Genomic DNA, 22,762 nt, shown 5'->3' with positions numbered 1-22,762 from the left:
TTTCTTTTAATGTTCCATAAAACTACTACTAGTAATAATAATAGATAATGTAATTTAAGCATTCAAACTGTATGTTTACAATAGACACATGTAGGGATATAAAATGTTTACCAGTAATGTAAAAAAGATTTTAATTTTGAGAACATGAGAGAAAATCAATATTGTCATATTTTTAAATTACACAAATACTGAATTTCAGTTTGGTATTTGTTAACAATTGTCAGAGCAGAGTAATTAATATAAAATTTATTACTTTTTTCTGAGCCTCTGATTTTTCTGCAAATTTCTATTTTTATTCTCAAATGTTTCTTGTTTTTTAAATATAATTCTGCTTTGACCGATTGTTTGTTCAACCATTTGTGTACACTCACTGAAATACAACTAACTGAACACTAACTGTATACAATCCAAATCTCATTAAAATAAGTTCAGCCCTAATGAAATTCTTCATACTCTTTAATATTGATTTCCCAGTCAGTGGCCTACCTGAAGTTTAAAGAAGTATTCTGACTATAAAAAAAAAAAAATTCTCATACTCTGTGACAGAAACTTATGAATGGATCCTTGCAGTTTGTCATAACAGGCATTTACATATTAAGTCAACAGCATTCTCATTCTGTGTGTAATCAAAAAACTGTTATAAAGCAAAAACTAACACACCATTGTAAAGCAATAATACTCCAATAAAGATGTTAAAAAAATAAAAAAAGAACAATGCTGGCCAAACTTTTGAGAATGGTTGCCTTAATGGCATCTCCTGATTACAATTGTATGACGTTTTCTGCAGCTATATCTAGATACATTGACTAGGAAAATAACCTACTTTTTCAGTTCTGTTAAGCACCCCTTCCCTCCCTCCTTCCCTTCTCATTCATCCATCCATTCATTCACTCGTTCATTCAGTTATTCAACAAATATGTATTGATCTTCTTTGTGCTAGACAATGCAACTATGCTCTGGGTAGTCAGTGATGAATGAGGGCCCTTTTGGAACCCTCTTACACTGTTGGTGGGAATGTAAATTGGGGCAGCCACTATGGAAAACAGTATGGAGGTTCCTTAAAAAACTAAAAATAGAGTTGCCATATGATCCAGCAATCCCACTCCTGGGCATATATCCAGAGAAAACTATAATTTAAAAAGATACATGCACCCCTATGTTCATAGCAGCACTATTCACAATAGCCAAGACATGGAAACAACCTAAATGTCCATCGACAGATGAATGGATAAAGAAGATGTGGTGTACACACACACACACACACACACACACACACACACACACACACACACACAATGGAATACTACTCAGCCATAAAAAAAGAATAAAATAATGCCATTTGCAGCAACATGGATGGACCTAGAGATTATCATACTAAGGGAAGTAAGTCAGAAATGGAAAGACAAATACCATATAATATCACTTGCATGTGGAATCTAAAATATGCCACAAATGAATTTATCTACGATACAGAAACAGACTGACAGATATAGAGAACAGACTTGCGGTTGCCAAGGGGGTTGCCCTTGGGATGAGGGAGGGCTGGATTGGGGGTTTGGGATTAGCAGATACAAACTAGTATATATAGAATAGATAAACAACAAGGTCCTACTGTATAGCACAGGGAACTACATTCAATATCCTGTGATAAACCATAATGGAAAAGAATATGAAAAAGAATATATATATATATATATATATGTATAACTGAATCACTTTGCTGTACAGCAGAAATTAACACAACATAGTAAATCAACTATACTTCAATAAGATAAATTTTTTAAAAAAGAATACGAATAAGGGCCCTTTCTCGTAGAGCTTACTCTCTAGTTTTTTTTTTCTTTTTCTTTTTCTTTTTTTTTGGGGGGGTACGTGGGCCTCTCACTGCCGTGGCCTCTCCTGTTGCGGAGCACAGGCCCCGGATGCGCAGGCTCAGTGGCCATGGCCCACAGGCCCAGCTGCTCCGCGGCACATGGGATCCCCCCGGACCGGGGCACAAACCCGCGTCCCCCGCATCGGCAGGTGGACTCCCAACCACTGCACCACCCGGGAAGCCCCTCTAGTTATTTTTGAACATACATGAAAATTTCAGAATTTGCTCCTTTTAATTCTAACCTACAGGTTTTCTTTATTGTTATGAAATATTTCAAACACTCAAATATATACCAAAAATTACATAACAAATACCCATGTATTACCACACAGGTTTAACAGACATTATTAATATTTTGCCATGTTTGCTTCAAATCTCTCCAGATGTAACCATTAACCTTAAGTTGGTATATATGTTTATGTATATTATGACGTATGTTTTATATTTTTATTGTATATGTATAGATCTGTAAAGAATACGGTATTGTTTTATGTGGTTTTGTATTTTACATAAGTGATTTCATAGGGTACATACCCCTTTGCAGTTTTTGTTTTTTATTCAACATTATTTTTGCCAATTCTCCACGTTGATGCATGCAGATGAAGTTTTTTTCTCCATTTCTTTGCTGATGCATACTCATACTTAGGTTGTTTACATTTGTTTAGTATTGTAAGCAGTAGGTCACTGAGCATCTTCACACATGTTTGCTTGTATACATGTTTGAGTGGTTCTGTAAGATATATACCTAGTAGTGGACTTGCTGGATCATAGGGTGTACACATCTTCAATTTTGCTTTATCAAAGTGTATGGTCCAAGATGGCTGAATTGTTTATAAATCTGTTTTAAGTAAGGTGCAGTCTTAAGTACTGTCACTAGGCTATTGAATTTTAGCTCACCTATTGTACTAAGCAGTGATAGATAGTGGGTGATTTCATTTTTTATTAGAATTTTATTATTTCTGTTAATAGAGGTTTAGACATAAATGAATACAGTGGCAAATTATACAAGCTTTTTAAATGACAATGAACATATTTTCTGGCATTTTAAGTCGGTCCTCAAATCGGTTAACTTTTAAGCACACTTTAAATTAGTATTAGGTACTTGATTTTGAATAGCTACTTTAGTGACTTGAGAAAGTATAACATTTTCTTTAATTATTCTGTGGTTAAAACCATAAATTTCATTTAATTTTATAATCTATGTTAACAGTGTTAGCCTAAAAGATTTTATATACAGATTTAAAATCTAGTGATGAGTGTAAGCTTGCACTTAAAATATTTTGTAATTAAGCAAATGAAGTATCACAAATAAGCAAAGAACTTTGGGAGGATCTAAGCTTTGTAAATGCTAGAGCTTTGTTTCATAATTTTTTGTTCTTCAAGGAATTAGGCTGTATTTTATCATTCTTTTTAATATGTTTACCGTAAGTGCTTTAAGAAGTAGACTGAATTTTAGCTGCAGCAAATGTATCATGCAGGGAGTATCCTGGTTTAAATTCTGAAGTGCTTTCACTCCTGCTCGCTTCCCCTTGAAACCGTCTAGAAAGAAGTTGGCACATTATTTTGCGAATGTTACTGGACATCAGGAAATACATGACTGGATCTAAACAGCTATTAAAAGATGAGAAAACCAGCATGATCTCATTGGTTTTGTGAACGATTTCCTTCCAATAGCAAGACGACATATTTAGCTGTGAAGAAATATAGACAAATCGGAAGCCATGATAGGGAACAAAACATACAGTAAAAATTATAAGCACAATAAAGGAATTCCGGGCTGTAGTGGCATATTTGCCAGAATTAGGAAATTTTGACCTCCTTTTAGAAATCCTCAATAGATTCTTGCCAATCTTAATATAGGAAAGGATTATTAGTAGGAAAATTAGCCAGAACATTACCACAAGAATGTAGTTAAATATTGCTTCTCCTTTTGCATTATGCTTATCTCTATAATGGAAACACATTGTGGAATTATGACCTCCTTTCTTAAGGGTTAAAATAATCATAGTTAAAAATCCAGCAAGAGCAATTATCCATACTATACAGCAAACATAAATACTCTGTTTGGTTGTTATCGCCTTCCGTTGTTGTATAGACCGATTAATTTTTATGTAGCGATCCAAACTGATGAATCCAAGCAAAATAATGCTAATGTACATGTTCATATAAAATAGTGTTCCCACAACCTTGCAAAGAATCACACCTAGTGTCCACTTGTTTTGGTTAATGTGATACATTATTCGGAAAGGGAGGCAGAAGATAAGTAAGAGGTCTGCAATGGCTACATTGAGTAGGTAAATCTGAATGGAATTTCTTTTGCGGTGGATACCCAGAAATACATAGAGGGCAATTATGTTTCCAACGAGGCCCACGATGAAAATAACAGAGTAGAATGTTGTTAACACATTAGAGAGTAATTTTTCATCCATGGAACAGGCAGTAAAATTTGAGGCTTCTGAGAAGTTGTGTGGCCATTGGATGCTGTGATTAGTTATAAAGTGCACTCCCTGGGAGGAGCAAGGCCAGCTGCTGACTGAAGTTGTCGTCATTGTTACCATCTGACTTCTCGTTGTTTTCTGTAGGGATCAAAAAGTGAAGGTGCTAAATGACATGTTCCTTGACTGTAGCTTTTATGTCTTCAGATTTCTCCTACAACAGAATGCCAAACATTGAGTCACTTGTTATTTTAATAACAATTACTTTAGCTCAAAGCACAAATAGTAAATGATTTATTTTCAGACATTGTGAGAAGCTTTCCTTTTATCCTACTTTGGACCATTTGGATATCTACACAATATATGTAGCAGCCTTATGGTATCACAAAACAAGCAGCACATATAGTAGAATCTTGTGGATTGTCCTGCTCTAACCTTTTCTATGGTATGATAAATGTTCAAGGTTTGTTTCACTTATTATATTAAAATAAATATCTGAACTATGGAATCATCTTTTCTTAGGGAAGTTTTTATGGGAATAGAGATGGAGGTGAAATGACAGCTCATATTTTTCGAAGATGAGTGTCAGTTTCCCTAAAGGTAGTTACAGACATGAGTGAGCTGGGCCCACTGCTGGCCCCTGTCCAGCTTCCTGCCTTGACTCTTTCCCTCATAGATGGCATTCATTCATTTTGACATGTGTTGCCACACAGTATGTGACAAATAAACTGTGGCAGTCTCTCATTCCATGGTGGGAATAGGGGAAATGGTCCTAAATTTCTTCCTTTTCAACTTAACACCAAGTTGAGGGTATTAAAATCACTTGCCTACGGGGGCATGCAATTACCGTAACAGACCAGTAGAGCACAGCACTTGCCTCATTAAGCAGGCTCGTAACACTGCACAGGAGAGCAAAGTAGCCAAACAAAACCAAGTCAGGTGGTGACAGCTGCCAGTTAGGCACCTTGGAGAGTCTCCTTGACCTAGAAGCATAGAACATAGAGTGATAATGTAGATGGGAAAGAGGATGTGTAAACCAAGATTTTGGAAGGAAGTAACTGCAGCTGAAATATTCCGTGGGCTAGGTCATGTGAGACTGTTTGTAAAATAGTGTGTGAATTCCACTTGTTTGTGGCAGCAGAGAATGTTAGCAGTGCTATTTGTTACTGGCTCTTTGCTGGGCATTGGCTGCTGTGAAGAGCTCAGTCTGAGAGGCCATCATAAAGAGGAGATGTGAGGAGAGGATTCCAGGGGGTCTTGTCACATTCCTTTCTTAGAGTGACTTCCCTATTTCTTTACAGAAGCTTCTTAGCAGGTGTCATAAAGACATTCAGGACAAGGTTATCAAAATCAGACCTAACTAACTCTGTGACCTTCAGCCAACAACTTAATCTTTTCTAAGCCTTAGTTTTTTTGTTTGTAGAAATAGAAAAATGCATTCTACAAACAACAAAACTGGAACATAACAAGTGTTATGTTTACATAACACCTGGAACATAACAAGTGTTATGTTTACCCTGGAACATAACAAGTGTTCAATGACAGTTAGCTTTAAAAAAAAACACCTTTTGATTAATTTTGTTTTAGTGAATATCTCACACTTGGCTAAGTACTGCTTGGAAAATGAAGGTGAAAATGACAGAGACCCTGCTCTTGGTAAATATTTTTTCAGGAGTGTGCATTTAAACTTTGAATGCTGTACAATGGATTTGAATTACCATAATTAATTTCCTGATTTGACCTTATACACAGAGAAAAGCATTTGGAAGAAGTTAGCCTTTCTTAAAACTACCTATAATTTGATCAAGAAGAGACCATTTTAGTAGAGTGTGAAATTCCTGTTTAAAATTTTGTCAAGGGGGGAAATTGAATCCTTGGTAGAGGAACTGACTGGTGAAGAGGAAGTTATGTAATCCCTGGTAAAAGCCTGTCGCCAGAGCTGAGGACAACGGAGGGAGGGAGGCAAGAGGACTGAGCCTGGTTTGTCATGTGTCTCAACTGCACGGAGACAGATTTCACAAAGTTTATAGAAACTTACACACGTGTTTCTGGTGATCTGAAATTCTAAAAATGAAAGGGCAATCCAGGAAGAATGGCAGGCTGCCAAAAATGGAGCTGATAATGCAATGTAGATTACCAGGAAGAGGAGAAGGGCCCCTGTAGAGGGATCTGTGTTGTGTGGTCACATAGGGAGCTGGCTGAGGCTCAGGTAGAAATATCTCATAGCCACTGATGAAAGTGAGCTGAGGCATGACAGGTGACACGATTTTGAGAGCTCAGACAGCTGAAATGACTTTAAAGGTCAGAGTTTTTGTTTTGTTTTTTTTTTCCTTCTCCATTGCTGTATTTTAAACTCCATTAGGGTTAGGAAACAAGTCTGTTTTGTTTGCCTCTGTGTACCACGTGTTTAGCACAATAAATGCTGTTGAATGAAAAAGGGAATTTAGTAGAAAAGTATGTAAAGTCCTACATGTGGATATTAAAATAAACTATTCAAGTACAGGAAGGGCTTTAGCTACATGAACAAAAACACAATTGCAATTGACTGCAGTTGCTGTGTCTGCAGTGTGACGTGGCTGCAGCAAAAACTAACCTGTCTTTGGTTGACTTCATACCTATGGAGTGTCTTAAACGAAGATTGTCACTACTAATCGGTACTGTCCTAAGCTGGTAGGGTTCCACCTAGAATACAGTGTTTCATCCTCAGCAGCACACTTAAAAAAGGCCACAGAGCCGGTGAGGGGGAAGAGCCCAAATCATGTCAGAGGAGCAAGTGGAAGGAAACAGGCACCTGGAGATGTGAACACTTTCAAGGCCATGGAGAAAAGGATTTCACCTCCTGATGTATGTCTTCCGAAAGCAGAAGAAGGACCAATGAGTAAAAATGCAGAGACAGATGTTGCCTGCTTTTAAGGAAATGCTTTTTTAGAATGAAACAATCTATCTGGGGAAGCAATAAGGTTTTACCACGGAAGATTTTTTGAGACTACCACAGTTGGATACTTTGTAGAAGAGACTCTCAGTGGCTCTCAATCCCGGCTGCATATTAGAATCCTCTTGAGGGCTTTTTAAAGATACCAGTGCCTGGCTCCATCCCCAGATCTTCTGATTTAATTGGTCTGGAATGGGCTTAATTGGTCTGGAATGGTTTCCTTTAAAAGCTCCTCAGGGGATTCTAATATGCAGTCAGAATTGAACCCTTGAGCTAGATGACTGAACCAGTAACTAATATTTATTTAGCATATGCTGTGTACCAGACAGTGTGTTAAGCACATTTATATTATTTCATTTACATAATCCTTATAATAACTTTGTGAGGTAGGTATTAATGAAAGATAAAGATGTTATGTTTGTTACCCATGACCACACAGCTCTTAAATGTCTGTACCCAAGTTGAGACTCAGATCCGTCTAGCTTTTAGAGCCCATGATCCTTTTCACCAAACCTTACTCCTACTAATCACATATGATCAGCATTTTCTTTATTAATGATGAGTTCTGTCAGCGGCATTTTGACATGATTCCTTTAGCATTATCCACATTAGCGATTTTAAGAAAAGATTGTCATCTAGTTTTACCTCTTTGGAAAAGGTACTAACCTTTTTATTTGCTATGTCCATTATAGTAAGTAAGTAAGTCCAGAGTTTACAGAATCACAAATCATTCATCAGAATGTGCAGCATATCCCCCAGAGCATATCTTTTCAAACTTATTTCTAGGCCTGATTGTCATAATCAAGATGTTTCTAGAAAGCCATTAGTGCAAAGCACGTAGCCTGAAACCATTTGCCTCAGTTCTAATCTGCAAATAAAATAAATAAATAATAGTTGTACAAGATCACCAATAAACCTTTCTGGTTTTGCTTTATTTTCAAGCTCAAAGAGAGTAATGTATTTGTTTAAATAGTAGTAGTAGCTGTCATTTAGAACCCTGTATTGAATGGCTAGTGTTCAGTCATTTATTAACAAATTAACAGATTAGATTCTGTTTGGAACTTAATGGCTGATTTCTGCCTCCTGTACAATGTGTCAATCACTCACTGTTCCTAAGGCCATTTACTGTTTTAAAAACTACTTACTTGATTTGTTAAGAATGGCCAGTAAAGATAAGAAACAAACCACTGCATTCACATAGGGACCAGTTTCCCAGTGGACATTAGTTGTGACTGGTGTGAAGTGGTCACGGTGGTTTTCTGATAGTAGATGGTTAATGGTTTTTAATGTTGTTACTTGACAAATCCTGAAGTTTGCAACCCTGTATTAGTGCTGCATTGTACCCACCAGCACCACCCTCCCCTTGCCTGTAATTTTTCAGCTGGCTCCTACAGGAGCTTCTGCATTAGAGGGCAGGACCCGACAGATTCCACTGTGGCCTCCAATGAGCAAAAGCTTTTTAAATGCAGTTTGGGTATGTTTGTGAAAGCATCACATTGCTATGTTAAAATACATACCTAGGTGGCAGTGGTAGCAGCCGTTGACATTTGTAGTTTGACTTGATAATCACTGAATCATTCAGGCCATGCTTTAAAAATTGCACTAATTTCTGCATACAAAGTGAAAATTGAAAGCATGTTACTTTAGAAAGAATATTATTAGTAGTACATTAGCTTTTGATACCAATTTAACTATGGCTAAAACATTTTTTAATTTTAGGTGGATTCACTAAAGGATATTTTGCTTTTTCTTTTCTCTAATATTCACCATTATTAACTTCTGAAACATGAAACTTAAAATTTAATTGGTCTGGTAAATTACCATAAAATAGAAATCATATAATAAAGAAAATACTATTATTGAAAATAGGGAGTCAGCATAACTTAATAAAGTTAATAAGTTACAGATCACTTATAATACACTGGAAATAAAATTTGTTGCATATGAAAATAACTTTTAATTGATTCAAGGAGATCTGCAAGTCTTTGTGGCAGTATACAAAATACAGTATAAACAATGTGACAGTATTGATAGTATGAGCATAAATATCTCATGTCCTAAAGTACTTCAAGTAACTAAGAAGACAGCCTCATTTTAAGTCAAGTCGCAGCAGAGGTATCATTCAGTTTACTCAGGTTCTAGAAGCAAAGTGTTGCTAGTCACCATGAAGCAGGTTTCATTTATATTACTCAGATAATCAGAATGTAACTTAAAAAACGGATCATTTATGCAATTGAAATCAAGGCATACTCACAGTTCAGGCTCTCTTGAAGTAAAAGGAGCTGAACCCTAAGATTCCTAGACACAGAGACTCGTCTTGGTGTGTCAGCTGGGTTCCTCCATCCGGTTGTGGTGCAATTGGTTGAGGTTGTCTTTTTATTTTTTATATTTGCATGTGGTGGTAGGTGTGTTTTTTCTCTTTTCTTTCTTTTTTCAATATGACAACCCTTAGACTCCTTGTGAAAATATTTTTAAAAACCCTACCACTATGCAACAACTTTAAGCTTAATCAACACTTAACTTTAAGAAATTATTTATATCTTTTCTATGAATACCTTCCACTTTGACAATTGTGAAAAGTTTTCCCTCCTCCCCCCGCATAAAGTTTATAAATTCTAAGCAGAAATATGCATTTTCTGTTTTTCCTAACTAATGATACATAATATGCTATATGTACTTTTAAAGCACAAGCATTTAATTTCTCTTTCTTTCTGGATTCATTTTAGAAACTAACAATCACATAAAGTGGCATTCCTGTGTCAACAAAAAATTGGTATTTTCCATTGGCACTTGCCATCTACCTCTACAAGGATTAAGTCATGTGCTGCTGCAGCTGTTGACTTTCAACACGCCCTGAAAGGAGTTCAGGGTGGAGAGCTGAAATGAGGCCCTCTGTGCTCTGGGAAAAACTGGCTGAACAGGGCTTCAGATAGTTAGATATTTTCAGGAGACAATTGTATGAGCCCAATTCTTGTATCTCCTCATATCTAGAAAAGCCCTAAAATCCTTCATGGTGATGACTGCTCGTGACTAGCAGTAACCTGCAGGAGACTAGCAGAAACCTTCTGTAAAAAATATGTGCTTGACTGCACGTATTCCCCCTTCACCAAAATCACTGACCTGCCCCCCGTCTCTTTGGAGCAGTTTCTCAGAGCTATCTGGGATGCTGTCTCCCAGGCTGCAGTCCTCATTTTGCCCCAAATAAAATGTAACTCGCAACTCTCACGTTGTGCATTTTTTTAAGTCGACACCTGTATTGCATTATAGTAACATGAGTAATGAATTATTTAATTTTTAAAAGGTTTATTTGATCTGTGTGTTATTTTAGTATATTTTCATGTATTCCCTTAAGACCTTGGATTTATTTTCTAAAACAATCTTATAATTTTAGAATTAGATGAAATTTGTGATAGTATTCTCTCCTTTTTAGCACCATGATGAACTCTCCCAAGTAAATTAAAATATCTCCTATATTTTAAAGAAAATAATGAAGTAATTCTGCAGGGGGATTTTTTGGTCCTAGTGTAATATTTAACCACTATCTGTCCATCTATGTAACTGTTGGCCCTGCAGTTTAATGTCATTTCTTCTTTTTTGTTGTCATCTGAAATGAAGAAAAGTTAGTTATTATCCTCCCCATAATTGTTACCCTGTAGCTTTGTTTACTTTACACTAAATAATATTTAACTCATTGGGCTTTATCTAACATTCTAATTATTTCTGGGTACATACACTCTTCTAAACATCATATTCTCCAGAGCTTTTAGTTTGTTATAAATATGACACATGGGACAGAATATTTTTAAATTGCCAGAATAAAAATATTTTGTAGCTCTTACTTCACTCTAGAACTTCTGAGAAGGAAGATGATTACTGTATTGGTCTAGGAGGAATTGTGTGTGTGTGTGTGTGTGTGTGTGTGTGTGTTAAAAATACATAGCATTAACTATCTTAACTATTTTAAAATGTACAGTTCAGTAGTGTTAAGTATATTTATATTGTGCAAGTATACTTATATTGTTATGTTTATACTTTATAAAGTATATTTATATTGTTCAGTAGTGTTAAGTAAATATACTTATTGTTGTGTTTATATATAGAAATTTTTCATCTTGCCAAACTGAAACTCTGTGTCCACTAAACATTAGCCCCCTCTCCCTCTTCCCCTACCCTTGGCAACTACCTTTCTACTTTCTATGATTTTTGACTACTCTAGGTAATTCATTTGAGTCAGATCGTACAGTATTTGTCCTTTTATGACAGGCTTATTTCGTTTAGCATAATATCCTTGAGGTTCACCTATGTTGTACCATGTGACAGGATTTCCTGCTTTTTCAAGCAACATAATATTCCATTGTATGTATATACCATATTTTCTTTATCCATTCATCTGTCAGTGGACATTTGGGTTGCTTCCACCTCTTGACTATTGTGAATAATGCTGCAACAAACATGGGTGTGCAAATATCTTTTTGGGATCCTGGCAGGATTTATTTAAATGACTAAATAATGTTTATCTATTATATGTTCTATTTCATAAAATCTAATATAAAATTTTTATCATGCTAGCTATTTTTCCACACCTAAGCCGTCCCTTTTCAAAGCGCTAATTCTGTTTTAATCTTCAGTTCCCTGATGACCCTACTGTGACCAGATTTGAATGTAAGCTTTTCTTAGTTCTTCCTTTATATGAGCTCTTTCCTGTTCATTCTGAACTTTCTGCTTTTTGTTTTGGTGTTCTCAGCTTATTCCCATACATCCTCTTCTGCTCACCCTTCCCCTTCCTCGAACTCTGTTGATATCTTAGCTTTTTATTTATACAAAAGATAGAAGTAGAAAAGAAGAAATAAACGGATGTGCTTGTTTGGTGCCATCCATTTATGATATTACCGGCCTCTCTTTATCTAGATCCCAACCCTTGTTAAATTCAGCTCACCACCCATTCCAGGCCTGAACCTCACCAGCTAAAATGAAGACTGCTGGGTACAAACACAGAATAGTGCTGATTGGTCTTGCTTCAAACTCATGACCACAAACCTCGAGTGGGCCCCTATGCTGCCAACAGTCCTGCTATATTTCCTTAGTCTGGTGGTTCTCAAAGCATGGCTCCTAGACCAGTAGCATCAACATCACTCAGGACAAAACAAACAAACAAAAAAACCATCACTCAGGACCTTGTTAGAGATGCACATCCTTAAGCTCATCCCAGACCTTATGAGTCAGAAACTCTGGGGATGTAGGCCAGCAGATCTGTGTGATTATGATACTAAAGTTTGCCAACCACTGTCTTAATTCATTTTCATGTTCTTTGAAAACCCTTTTCACACCTTCACTCTTCTGCCAACAACCCCCTCTCTTTCCTCACTCCCACCTGCTGATCACTTTTTATTTCAAGTAAATGAAAAATAGAAGTGCTCAGAAGAGAACTTCCTCATCGTCTTACATCCACATCTGCCTGCATCTACAGGTGCCCCTGTATCCTGCCTTCTTTGCTGTCACTAGGGCCAACCCCCTTCCCACTTGCATATTATATCCCATCCCCTTTCTCTTCTGGGGTTGTTTTTTCCTTTCTACAGGATCTTTCCCATCAGCGCGCAAATGTCTCTCTTTAAAAAAACAAAACAAAAAAACAAACCTCCCTGAAGATGTCTAGGTAATGCTATGGAGTCATCTAATGCACGTGTTGTTATGTGAAAATTTTGAGTATTTGTATGTATTGTCTCATTTTCAAAACAAAACCAAACAATGGGAGGATAAACCAAAAACTAATGCCAATGAGGCGAGAGAAATTGGGCACAAGGAGAGGGGACAAAAGCTAGGCCTCTCTGAAAGGTATTTGTTTATGGTTTTGCCTTTGGAACTTTATGTACATGTTTTGTATAATTAAAACACCAAATTAAGTCAAAATCTAATTAAAACAAATTGGCCTCACTATGTAACAAATTGAAAGTATAACCACAAGGAGAATTCTTTTAAGTGACTTTAAAATAGGGTGGGTTGTTTTGTTTTCATTTTACATAATTTTAGATTTACAGAAAAGTTATTGTACAAGAAAAGTACAAGGAATTCCAGACACCTTTCACTCAGATTCCCCATACGTTAACATTTTACCTTTTGTAGTTAGTAAGTATCCTGTGGGGAGCTACTCTGAGATTATACAAACATCTTGTCACTCTTCAAGCTTTCACCCACTAGTTAGAACCCTTTGCTGGTTCTTATCTGACTCAGTTATTACGATGATAACTGCCAAATGGTGATTTTCTAATGCCAGAATTTATTCTACATTTATGAATTGATTTTCTACTTAAAGGAAAGCTTTTCCTTCTCCCATTCATTTACTTATTTATTCACATCAGCATAGACTCATGAATTCTTACTTTGTTGAATAGTAAAACAGTATTTTGATACATCTGACAAAAAGAATCATGAAGAAATCCTAAACAGCATACAGTGGTTTTGTTGTTACTGGTAATGGAAATGTTGTTATTTTGAAACTTTTATACATACACATTAAAGGAAAAAGCAAATGAATGATTATGTTAATGTCATTAGGTACCAACATTATCTGACAAAATTGAAGAAGTAAAATTAAAAACTATAATTGAGTGGGAAGAAGCATCAGTATGAATTGATGATTTACTTATTTTCCTTCTAAAAAATAAGTAATTTTTAGCTGTGTCCACTTAAAGAGTCGAAGCGGTGATAACCTAATAGCAATACTATACCTAATATCCATATTGTGGATTTAAGTACCTTTACCCACTAAACAGAAATGGGGCTGTTTGGAGAAATGGCCAGCTCCAATTCTGGGGCAAGAAATGAACAAGACAAGCCTTGAACACCTTGTGCCTGAAAGCAAGGAAGTTGTCAGACTCCTAGAGTCTTACAAAAGGACATAAAAGCTGACTTAAGTAGGGGCTCTCACTGGCCAAAAACAGGACAATTCGAGCATCAAAATGAATAATGACTGCAATTGATTAAAACACATCAAAAATACTAAAAATCTATAAATCATTATAGAAAACCGCAGAAGCCTCCTACCTGGTCTCCTTTCTTCCACTCTTGTGCCCTTGCAATCTCTTCTCCACACAGCAGCTCAAGTGATCCTTTCAAAACCTAAAACTCATCTTAATGCTCTCCTCCTCAAAACTTTCCAGTGGTTTTCTATCTTGCTCAGCCTAAAACCCAGAGTTCTGGCCTTGACTTCAAAACCCTAGACCATAGGGTCTTTGATCACCTGAATCGCATTTCCCACCACTCTTCCCTTTGTTCATTCCTTTCCCAACACACTGGCTTCTTTACTCTTCTCCAAACATACCAACCCCCTTCGTGCCTCTGGGCCTTTGTACTTATTATCCTCCACACCAAGATCTTGCTTCCATGTGGTTTGCTCTGCGACTTCATTCTGGTCTGTGTTCACATATTACCCTATTAGAGAGGCCTTCTCTGACACCCCTTCTCTTACTAAATAGCAGCTCCCTAGTCTTGAAGCCTGTCACACCTACTTCCCTACCAGCCTAATTTTACTTCATAGCACTTAACACTACCTAGTCTTGTATTCATTTACGTATGTTGGTTTCTTTGTTTATTCTCTATCTTAAGTTCCAATTTTATGACTTATGTCACTTAAGGGTTTGTTGAGAGTGACTGAATCCACGCGCTGACGGATACATAGATCTCAGTGTAACATTAACTTAAGCATAAATGTAGTCAACAAACTATATAAAGTATATACTCTGGGATCCTGATTTAAGCTTCTACTACTCCTTCCTAAGAAGGTGATGAAGACACTGGCCAGGAAACCCTGTCTGGGTCTAGTTTGTATTTTCTTCTTCTGCATCATGGCCATCCTTTTCTAGGCTGGTTCATTTGCTGTGCCCCACCCTAGAATCCTGCTAGGGCTATTGCTTTTTTCTTCAGGTCTGTTGTCATTGATCTCTATTTGAACCAGCTGAAAGTTCTCATTGAGGGTGAGGACTCTTTATCAGTTGGTTTCTATAGAGGTTTGCTTGTTCTTCCATAGACCCTTCTGGCTACTCTGTGTCTTCCTGCAGTTTGCTCACCATCCATGTGCACTTGCTTTTTCTCTCCTCTCTTTCTCTAACTCATACACGCTCATACATACATTTATGTTCAAGGGCTCATCTTTCTTTGTGCTAGACTCTATCGTAAAGGTCTTTAAACAGCCTTGGACAAAAAGTAACTTCCAAAGTGGAACCCTGATGCTTTCATTGGGCAGAGTAAGGATCCCTCCCACTTTTGCATATCCATCATCAAACATCTCTCCGGGTGTACCAGCTCAGAGTTTTATTGCACAGGTCTCTTCATGCCCACTTTCATGTAGGCTAAACCTGAACTAAAACTGTGTCATTTTATGTATGAGCAAGTATAGGACAGAATAAAAAATACTTTTATCTTCCAAGCCTGAAGAGGCTTGCCTTTTTCACTAACTGGTATTTTAAGAACAGATCATAGCATATGTAATGTTAGTCATGTTGGGGAGCATAGTATTTGAGCAGAGACCAAAGTTCCCTACAATTAAATGCTTTCCTAACACCAGCCCCAACAAGGTCCCAGAAAGAGGCAGATGCAGAGGACAAGCTCCTCCAAAGAAACTCTCATTGTGACCACAAAGCATATGATTCTTAGCCCTGGTCAAACAGCTACCCCTCGGGGAGTTTGTCTTTACCCTGGACTAGAGGCCAGCCAAGTAGTCTCCTTTCCCTCTTCTCCTTTCTCACCTCCCATTCCCACAGAGAGGAAAGGCAGGTCCAGAGAAAAGACCCCAGGAAGAGCATTGAATTCTGCAGGAGCCAGGCTCAGTTAAAGTCATTAAATCTGACTCTTCTTACTTGGGGGTGGAATGAATAAAGAAAAGAAATAGGATGGTGGGAGAGTGGACAAAGAAAGGGCCATCAACATCCCCTAAGGGCCAAGATACAGTGGCTCTGTAGGTCAAGTCAGAGGTTACAAGAAACACAGGTATAAAATATATTTTTCCTTAAACAAATGTAGAGTGTCACTCAAAGGAAGAAAATATTGCATGAAAAGGCAGAAAACATGTCTGTCTTGAACATCCATGCTTCCTAAGTAATTCCTAGCACCACACCCTAGTCTTGGAAACAAATAATTCCTGAAAAATATTGGATAAAACAGGTAAGTCTTTGGAGAAATCAGCCAGAAGTGAGAATAGAGAAATAATTCAAACATCCAAAGTAATTCCAGGAGTTTTTAAAGTGTTACAATATGGTCATGTTATTCAGTTTTGTGTAAATTGAATTGTTCATCTTCAGTTAATCCTTATCTTTGGTTTGTTTGTTTGTTTTTCTTTTCAGCCCCACTGTGTTCTCCTTGCCTCAAAGGAAAACTCGGCACCTGTTAAACTTGGGGGCTTTGGGGTAGCTATTCAATTAGGGGAGTCTGGACTTGTAGCTGGAGGTAAGAACACTATTTTTAAATTTTCCTTCAAAACCTCATCACTTTCAGGCTGGTGTAAAACTTTCAAACTAAATATTAGTCCATCCTCAGTGTTTCATACTGCATTCTACCTCACCCTAACCCACCCACAAAAGTGCCATAATGTAGTTTTGAATTTAATAATTCTGTAGTCATAATTAAAATTTTAGTCCCTTAAGATAATAGACTCTGTCTTTTTACTCTTTGTATCCCCAACACTTAACAGGGAAGAAACCCAACATACAAAGATTAAAACAGTATTGGAAGAAGATGATATTTGAGGCAAAGTGACTTTTAAAGTTGAACTGGCCAAACGAAGTCAAATCTAAAATGTGTGGATTAACTACTTTCAGGTTGCATCTATGGCTAATTTTTAATTTCACACTGTTTTCCTCTTTCCACTTGTGAAAGAGTCCCACTCAAGCCATCAATCTGTGTATTTGGGAAGAGCAAGCAGATGTGAGTACAGACTGATTTTATTATTAGCCAAAACAAACATAATTAGAAAATTCCCATGCCAGAAAAAAAAGAAGAAAAGTTCAAATGGAAACTTTCTTCACCAGTGTACAGAGGTGGATGCTAATTACAGATTCAAGTATTTGGTTTTATTTATTCCTTTCAGTAGATTCCAGCTCAGAATGCTGCCCTGTTTTTAGTTTTGTTCTTTAGTTTTGCAAATTACTTAGTTCTCCCTTCTGCAGACTACCAATCTTCTAGTCATTGCTTTATATTTTCCATCTTGAAGTATTGCCAGCCTTCACAAAGAGGAAAAATATCAACAGTACTAAATTCAAATACCTAACAAATGATAAATACTAAAATAATAATCTTTTACACAGGATATTTCATTTAATTCACTATTACTAAAACATCGAAGCAGTATTAACATAGACCATCTTCTGAAAAATGAGCCATGAGTCATAGTTGTATTCTTTAAATCATTATTTTACCACATTGCCCTCTAAAATTAAATTGTGTTTTGTTTTGTTTTTTTCGGTACGCGGGCCTCTTACTGTTGTGGCCCCTCCCGTTGCGGAGCACAGGCTCTGGACGCGCAGGCTCAGCGGCCATGGCTCACGGGCCCAGCCGCTCTGCAGCATGTGGGATCTTCCCGGACCGGGGCACGAACCCATGTCCCCTGCATCAGCAGGCAGACTCTCAACCACTGCACCACCAGGGAAGCCCTCTAGTTTTGCATTCTCTTCTAATCATTTCCAAGAATATGAGAAACTGCAAGTTGAGTATAGTTTTGAAAACTGATTTTGTTTCCTTCTAATTCTAATGAACTAGTGAATTCAAAACTAATGAAAAGTTTTGAAATTTTTCATCTGTGATTAGAAGACTGACCATAGGGTCAGTTAACAAAGAACAGTTTAATCACAGAATCATTGAATCTCTGAATTCGAAGGGGCCTTAACTTCTCCAGTCTTGTAACTAATGATTGAATTCTCTCATAAAATTCCCAGCAAAGGACTGATCTCTAGTTTAATTCCTCATGTGGCAAAGAATTCACTGTGTCCCAGGACAGTTCATTCCATTTTTGGAAAGCTCCTAAGTATTGAAACGTTCATTCTTGCGTTGAATGGAAGTGTGTCTTCCTGTAACTTCCACCCAGTGGTCCTAATTCTGACTTTTGGAGCCACAGTAAACAATTTTAATCCTTCCATATGATAGTCATTCAGATGCTTGAAAACAGCTGTAATGTCCCCCTAAGTCCTATCCAAGTTAACTTGCCTAGGTTAATTTAGTCATTCCTCACATAAACTGGTTCAGAGTCTCCTGACTGTGCACCAAGTACAGAGCCAGAACTGAGCACAACGACAGGTACTTCCAAGCACACAGAAGCTTGAGGTTATCACTTCTTTTGCCGTGGATCTTACATTTCTGTCAGGCTCCCCAAATTGCATGAGCTTTTTGGACAACCCTATAACACTGCTGGCTCATATTAATCGTGCAATCAACTACAAATCTTGAATTGTTGTTTTTAAACAAACACTGCTGTTAAACTGACCCTCTCAAATCCAGTATTTGTACAAATCACCGCCATGTTAAGAGTACACAATTAAATAACACATAATTTCTGACAATTACATCCTCAAGGTCGATGGGATGATATGAAATAAAACAAATTCCTTTTATATGCTGTATACTGGCCATTTATAGCGTCTTTGTTTCTCTTGATCTGGATCTTCATCCTGTTAGTATTAAAAATGGTATGGGCTTCATATTTTACTGTGCATCTCAACTGAAGGGGAAAAACAGATTCATTTGATTTACCCAGACAGTTTTTACATGTTAATCTATTTTCCTAAAGTCCATGAATCTTTCCCCTAAATTGTATATTTTTAAAGCTGATTTTTAACCCACAGTGTGTCAGTTATGCAAAATTTATTTTTCTCAATTCTTCTAGAATTAAAATACTTTGTGATGGTCAAAATATTGTCATTTCTTAAACATACCTTTCCTTGCAGTCTTGAAATAACTACTTCAAGCATTGAAATGTCTTTTAAAATACAGTCTACATATGTAGATAAGGGGTAAATGACTTCTCTTATAAAAAGCTTTCATATTGTTTAAGGTATCAATACTTTTGAAAACTTTACTATTTATCAGCTCATTTGCTAATATTTAACAGAAAGCTATTTTCCTGTCAGATTAGAATCTTTGATCACTCAGTCCTCCAAATAGAAAGGAATTCTCTCCTTTATATGTTCCATATAGTAAAAACCATTTACGTATATTTATACTTCCCCTATCTGAAACTCAGCTGTTTGGAAAACTCACTTATCCAGAATATATCTAGGAACCTAGGAAATAATTATAATAGCAGCAAGGCATTTCCTGCCCTTAATACCTGTTCATGGTTCTCTCAAGTGAGCATCTAAAGACACACTCTGAGGCTGACAGTGCTTCCATTTTTCAGAAACTTTTGTGGATTCGTGTTCCTTCATACCTTGCACCTGCTCTTCCCTCTGGTTAGAACGCCTTTTGTCATTTTATGTGTCTAGTTAACTAAGTATTCTTGAAGGCTGAGCTAACAATCATCTCTTAAAAGCAGGCTGATCTTCACCATCCCAAGTGAGGTAACCCTATTCCTTCTCTCCCATATTACCATAGCTATCTGGGCTACATACCTCCATGTAGCATTTGATGCAGGGATTTGTAATTATATCAAAGACTGAGGTTTGTGAGGGCAAGGGGTGGGGACCATGGCTTATCTCTTGTACACCCACAGTGGTCCTAGATTGTGTCTGGGACCTAGCAGGCACTTAGGAAATTTTTACTAAATGAAAGAATCTGGTTTCTAATGAGATTACAGTTTATAGCAGATTTTATGCAAAAATTGGGAGAAGACAGGGCTAGAGTAAGCATAGTGAAAGAAAAGAAATGAAAGCCTGACAGAAAGAAATACATTGAGCAGACACCAAAAGTTGGACAGCACAGCAGCCTTTTGGTACTGAAGAAATGAACCCTTGCATACCTCTGAAGTTCCCAAGGGCGATTTTGGTTCCATACCAGAGTTCTTTCATTGGTATCCACAATGATAATTCTGAGTCATCAAGAAGAGGTTAAATTATGTGCAGCATCTTGTGTAAGAGAAGTCAGGAAATTGTAGAAAGAGAGCCATCCAAAATTATTAAAGTAAAAAGGTTTGGGTGCATAAAGATCCAGGTCCTAAAGTATTGAATGTGTACCTATACAGAACAACTCTCCCCACCCTGAGGTTCTAGGTAATAAGCTTTTATTATATTATCAAAAAAGGTAACATTTAAATATTTAAATGTACATCGGAAGTGTCTCATATACAGTGACATTTAATTTGGCTTGGTAATTGGCTTCCCATTCTTAGAATTCTGTGGTCAAAGTCATAAAAATCAAGTGACCACAAAGAAGGAAAAGTCAAGTGATCACAAACCAGGAAATTGGGGAGGTTGGTGTATGTTAAAGGTTGACTCCAGTCCTTTCACACTTACCGATTTTCATGAAATAAAAAAATCATTCCTATGTATTCTTTCTACCATGGTCTTTTCCCCTTTCATCTGTGAGCAAATTCTTGAACCAAAAGACATGTATATTCCTCAAGGATGAACCCTAATTCTCCAGAACCAGGGTAGTCTTCAATATGGATAAATGGAAATAACCTCCCCTGGATGGCCGGGGCTGGCTGTGGTGGCTCTGACTAGTCCCAGATTGAGGCCTACATTTTGAGATGCTTGGTCCTGTCTTGTAAGGGAAATAGTAGGAGTCAAGTTGAGTTTCAAAGCAGTATCCCAACCATCAACAGGTACCTGGCTGGTGCCCTGGTACCAGTACTCTGATCTCTTACCCTGCTTTTCCCTACTTTTACCAGCTCCTGTCCATCAGACCAAGGCAAATTCTCCAAGGGCACTGCCCTATCCAGGCTGTTAATGAAGTAGAAGGCTTAGTTCTCATCATTTCAACTTCTTTTTGTTTCTTGAGGAAACCAAATGGGGCAATATGGAAATAAAAATCTTTCCTTCTAACCAGTAGAATTTTCACTGATCTACTATACATTTTAAATAAAAATATTTTCACTCCCTGAACCCTGAACTTAATCTCTTCTATTATGGGGGAAGGAGAGGAACCATTATGATCTGCAGCAAAGGAATATTCCCAGGACACAAGCTAAGAGCTGCTTTATCCTTCTCATCCCAACCAGGTTTGACAATCACTAACAAAACTTTTATGATATATTCTCTCTAGCTGGATTAGAAGATCTCTGAGGTCTTTTTTAAAACTCTGATCACAGTTCTGAGCTCTACATAAAGTTTTGTGCAAGCTTCAAAATAAAAATTATCTTGGACTCGTGATGATGAGGGTGGGGCTGTAGAGGGAAAGGGAGGAGAGGAGGGGTCTGCATAGAGCTAGAAGTGCTGCCAAGTCTGGTGGGCAGTTCCCCTCCCACAATAATTTCCCTACAGGGTACAAGCCTTTCGTTCTCGAGTAGAAGAAAAGACTTCTTTTGGGATGCTGAGTTAAAGATGGTTACTAGTGTACAAACAACTGCTTTCAGATTCCTTCCTGAAACCTAACTTTGATAGGAAAAAAAGAAAAAGAAAAGCGCTTCAAAGAAGATAGAAGTCAAAGAAGATTGAATGGGAGGAGCTTCATGATTTTACTTTGGTTTATGTCATATATTTGCTCTCATTCTGTTCAAATGTTAACATTTGGAGGAAGCTAAAAAATCTTATTATAACAAAATATTACTAACCATTGTTAATTGCTGCAGTTAATTCCTAAAATCAACCGAACAGGATTTCAGATTCATATTCCAAATAAAAGTTCTCAGCATTAGGTTTAATTTGAGAATTTCTATTTGGCAGTCAAAAGTAATCTTTTTCTCTACAGATACTTTCTCACTTGCCCCCCCCGCCCGCTCCTGCCTCTGCTCTGTATTTTTAGTAATTTTCAAATTTGTGAAAATTAGAAAATGTAAACAACTTCTTCATGAAGCAACAAATAGGTAAATACTTACCATGCATCCTATGGAATTCAATAGGAAGTAACAGTGCTAGAAGACAAAGTGCCTCTCCTGGGCTCAATATTTTCAAGATGTGATTAGATAAATAATTTTTTTCTTTCTGCCTTTTTTCCTTGATTTTATAGAGGAGGGAAGAGGTGGTAAGAGAATATTTGCATTGTTAACCTTGTCATTCACACTGTTATTCTATTATTTTCAGTTTTCAAATGGGAAACAAAAAGCCCATTTTATGTAAACATTTTTCCTTGATGTTGTCATTTTAAATGTAGGACGAGTTGGAACACCTCATTTTATGGCCCCAGAAGTTGTCAAAAGAGAGCCTTATGGAAAACCTGTAGATGTCTGGGGTTGTGGCGTGATCCTTTTTATCCTGCTAAGCGGTTGTTTGCCTTTTTATGGAACCAAGGAAAGATTGTTTGAAGGCATTATTAAAGGAAAATATAAGGTAACATATTATGAACGTTTTATTTTTCCGTTGAGATTAAATTATTCTGAAAAATGTGTTTTGAAGTTGCTGTCTGTCTTTGGATTACTTATTGGTTGTCCCATAGTCACCCAGTCAG

The 22,762-nt window shown here is 37.0% G+C and overlaps 2 protein-coding genes across 7 annotated transcripts in view; one reads left to right on the top strand and one right to left on the bottom strand.

Moving 5' to 3' along the window:
* CASK (calcium/calmodulin dependent serine protein kinase) overlaps window positions 1–22,762 on the top strand; it is a gene marked incomplete at both ends in the record, with an annotated part of 397,099 nt that overhangs the window by 240,321 nt on the left and 134,016 nt on the right. For all 6 annotated transcript variants that reach the window (XM_079727526.1, XM_079727525.1, XM_079727522.1 and 3 more), the window contains 2 exons: window positions 16,576–16,678; window positions 22,469–22,644. In XM_079727526.1, the coding sequence (XP_079583652.1) occupies window positions 16,576–16,678; window positions 22,469–22,644 (279 nt within the window). The remainder of the gene's footprint in view (window positions 1–16,575; window positions 16,679–22,468; window positions 22,645–22,762) is intronic.
* Window positions 3,307–4,434, bottom strand: GPR34 (G protein-coupled receptor 34; the record flags this gene model as incomplete). Its single annotated transcript, XM_079727750.1, has 1 exon — window positions 3,307–4,434. Exon 1 carries the CDS (start codon window positions 4,429–4,431, stop codon window positions 3,307–3,309), a length of 1,125 nt encoding a protein of 374 aa, XP_079583876.1. The 5' UTR covers window positions 4,432–4,434.

This window comes from Hyperoodon ampullatus, assembly GCF_949752795.1.
Source record: "Hyperoodon ampullatus genome assembly, chromosome: X".
NCBI lineage: Eukaryota > Metazoa > Chordata > Mammalia > Artiodactyla > Ziphiidae > Hyperoodon > Hyperoodon ampullatus.
Note: the sequence above shows the minus strand (reverse complement) of the source record. Positions and strands in the feature narration are given on the sequence as shown.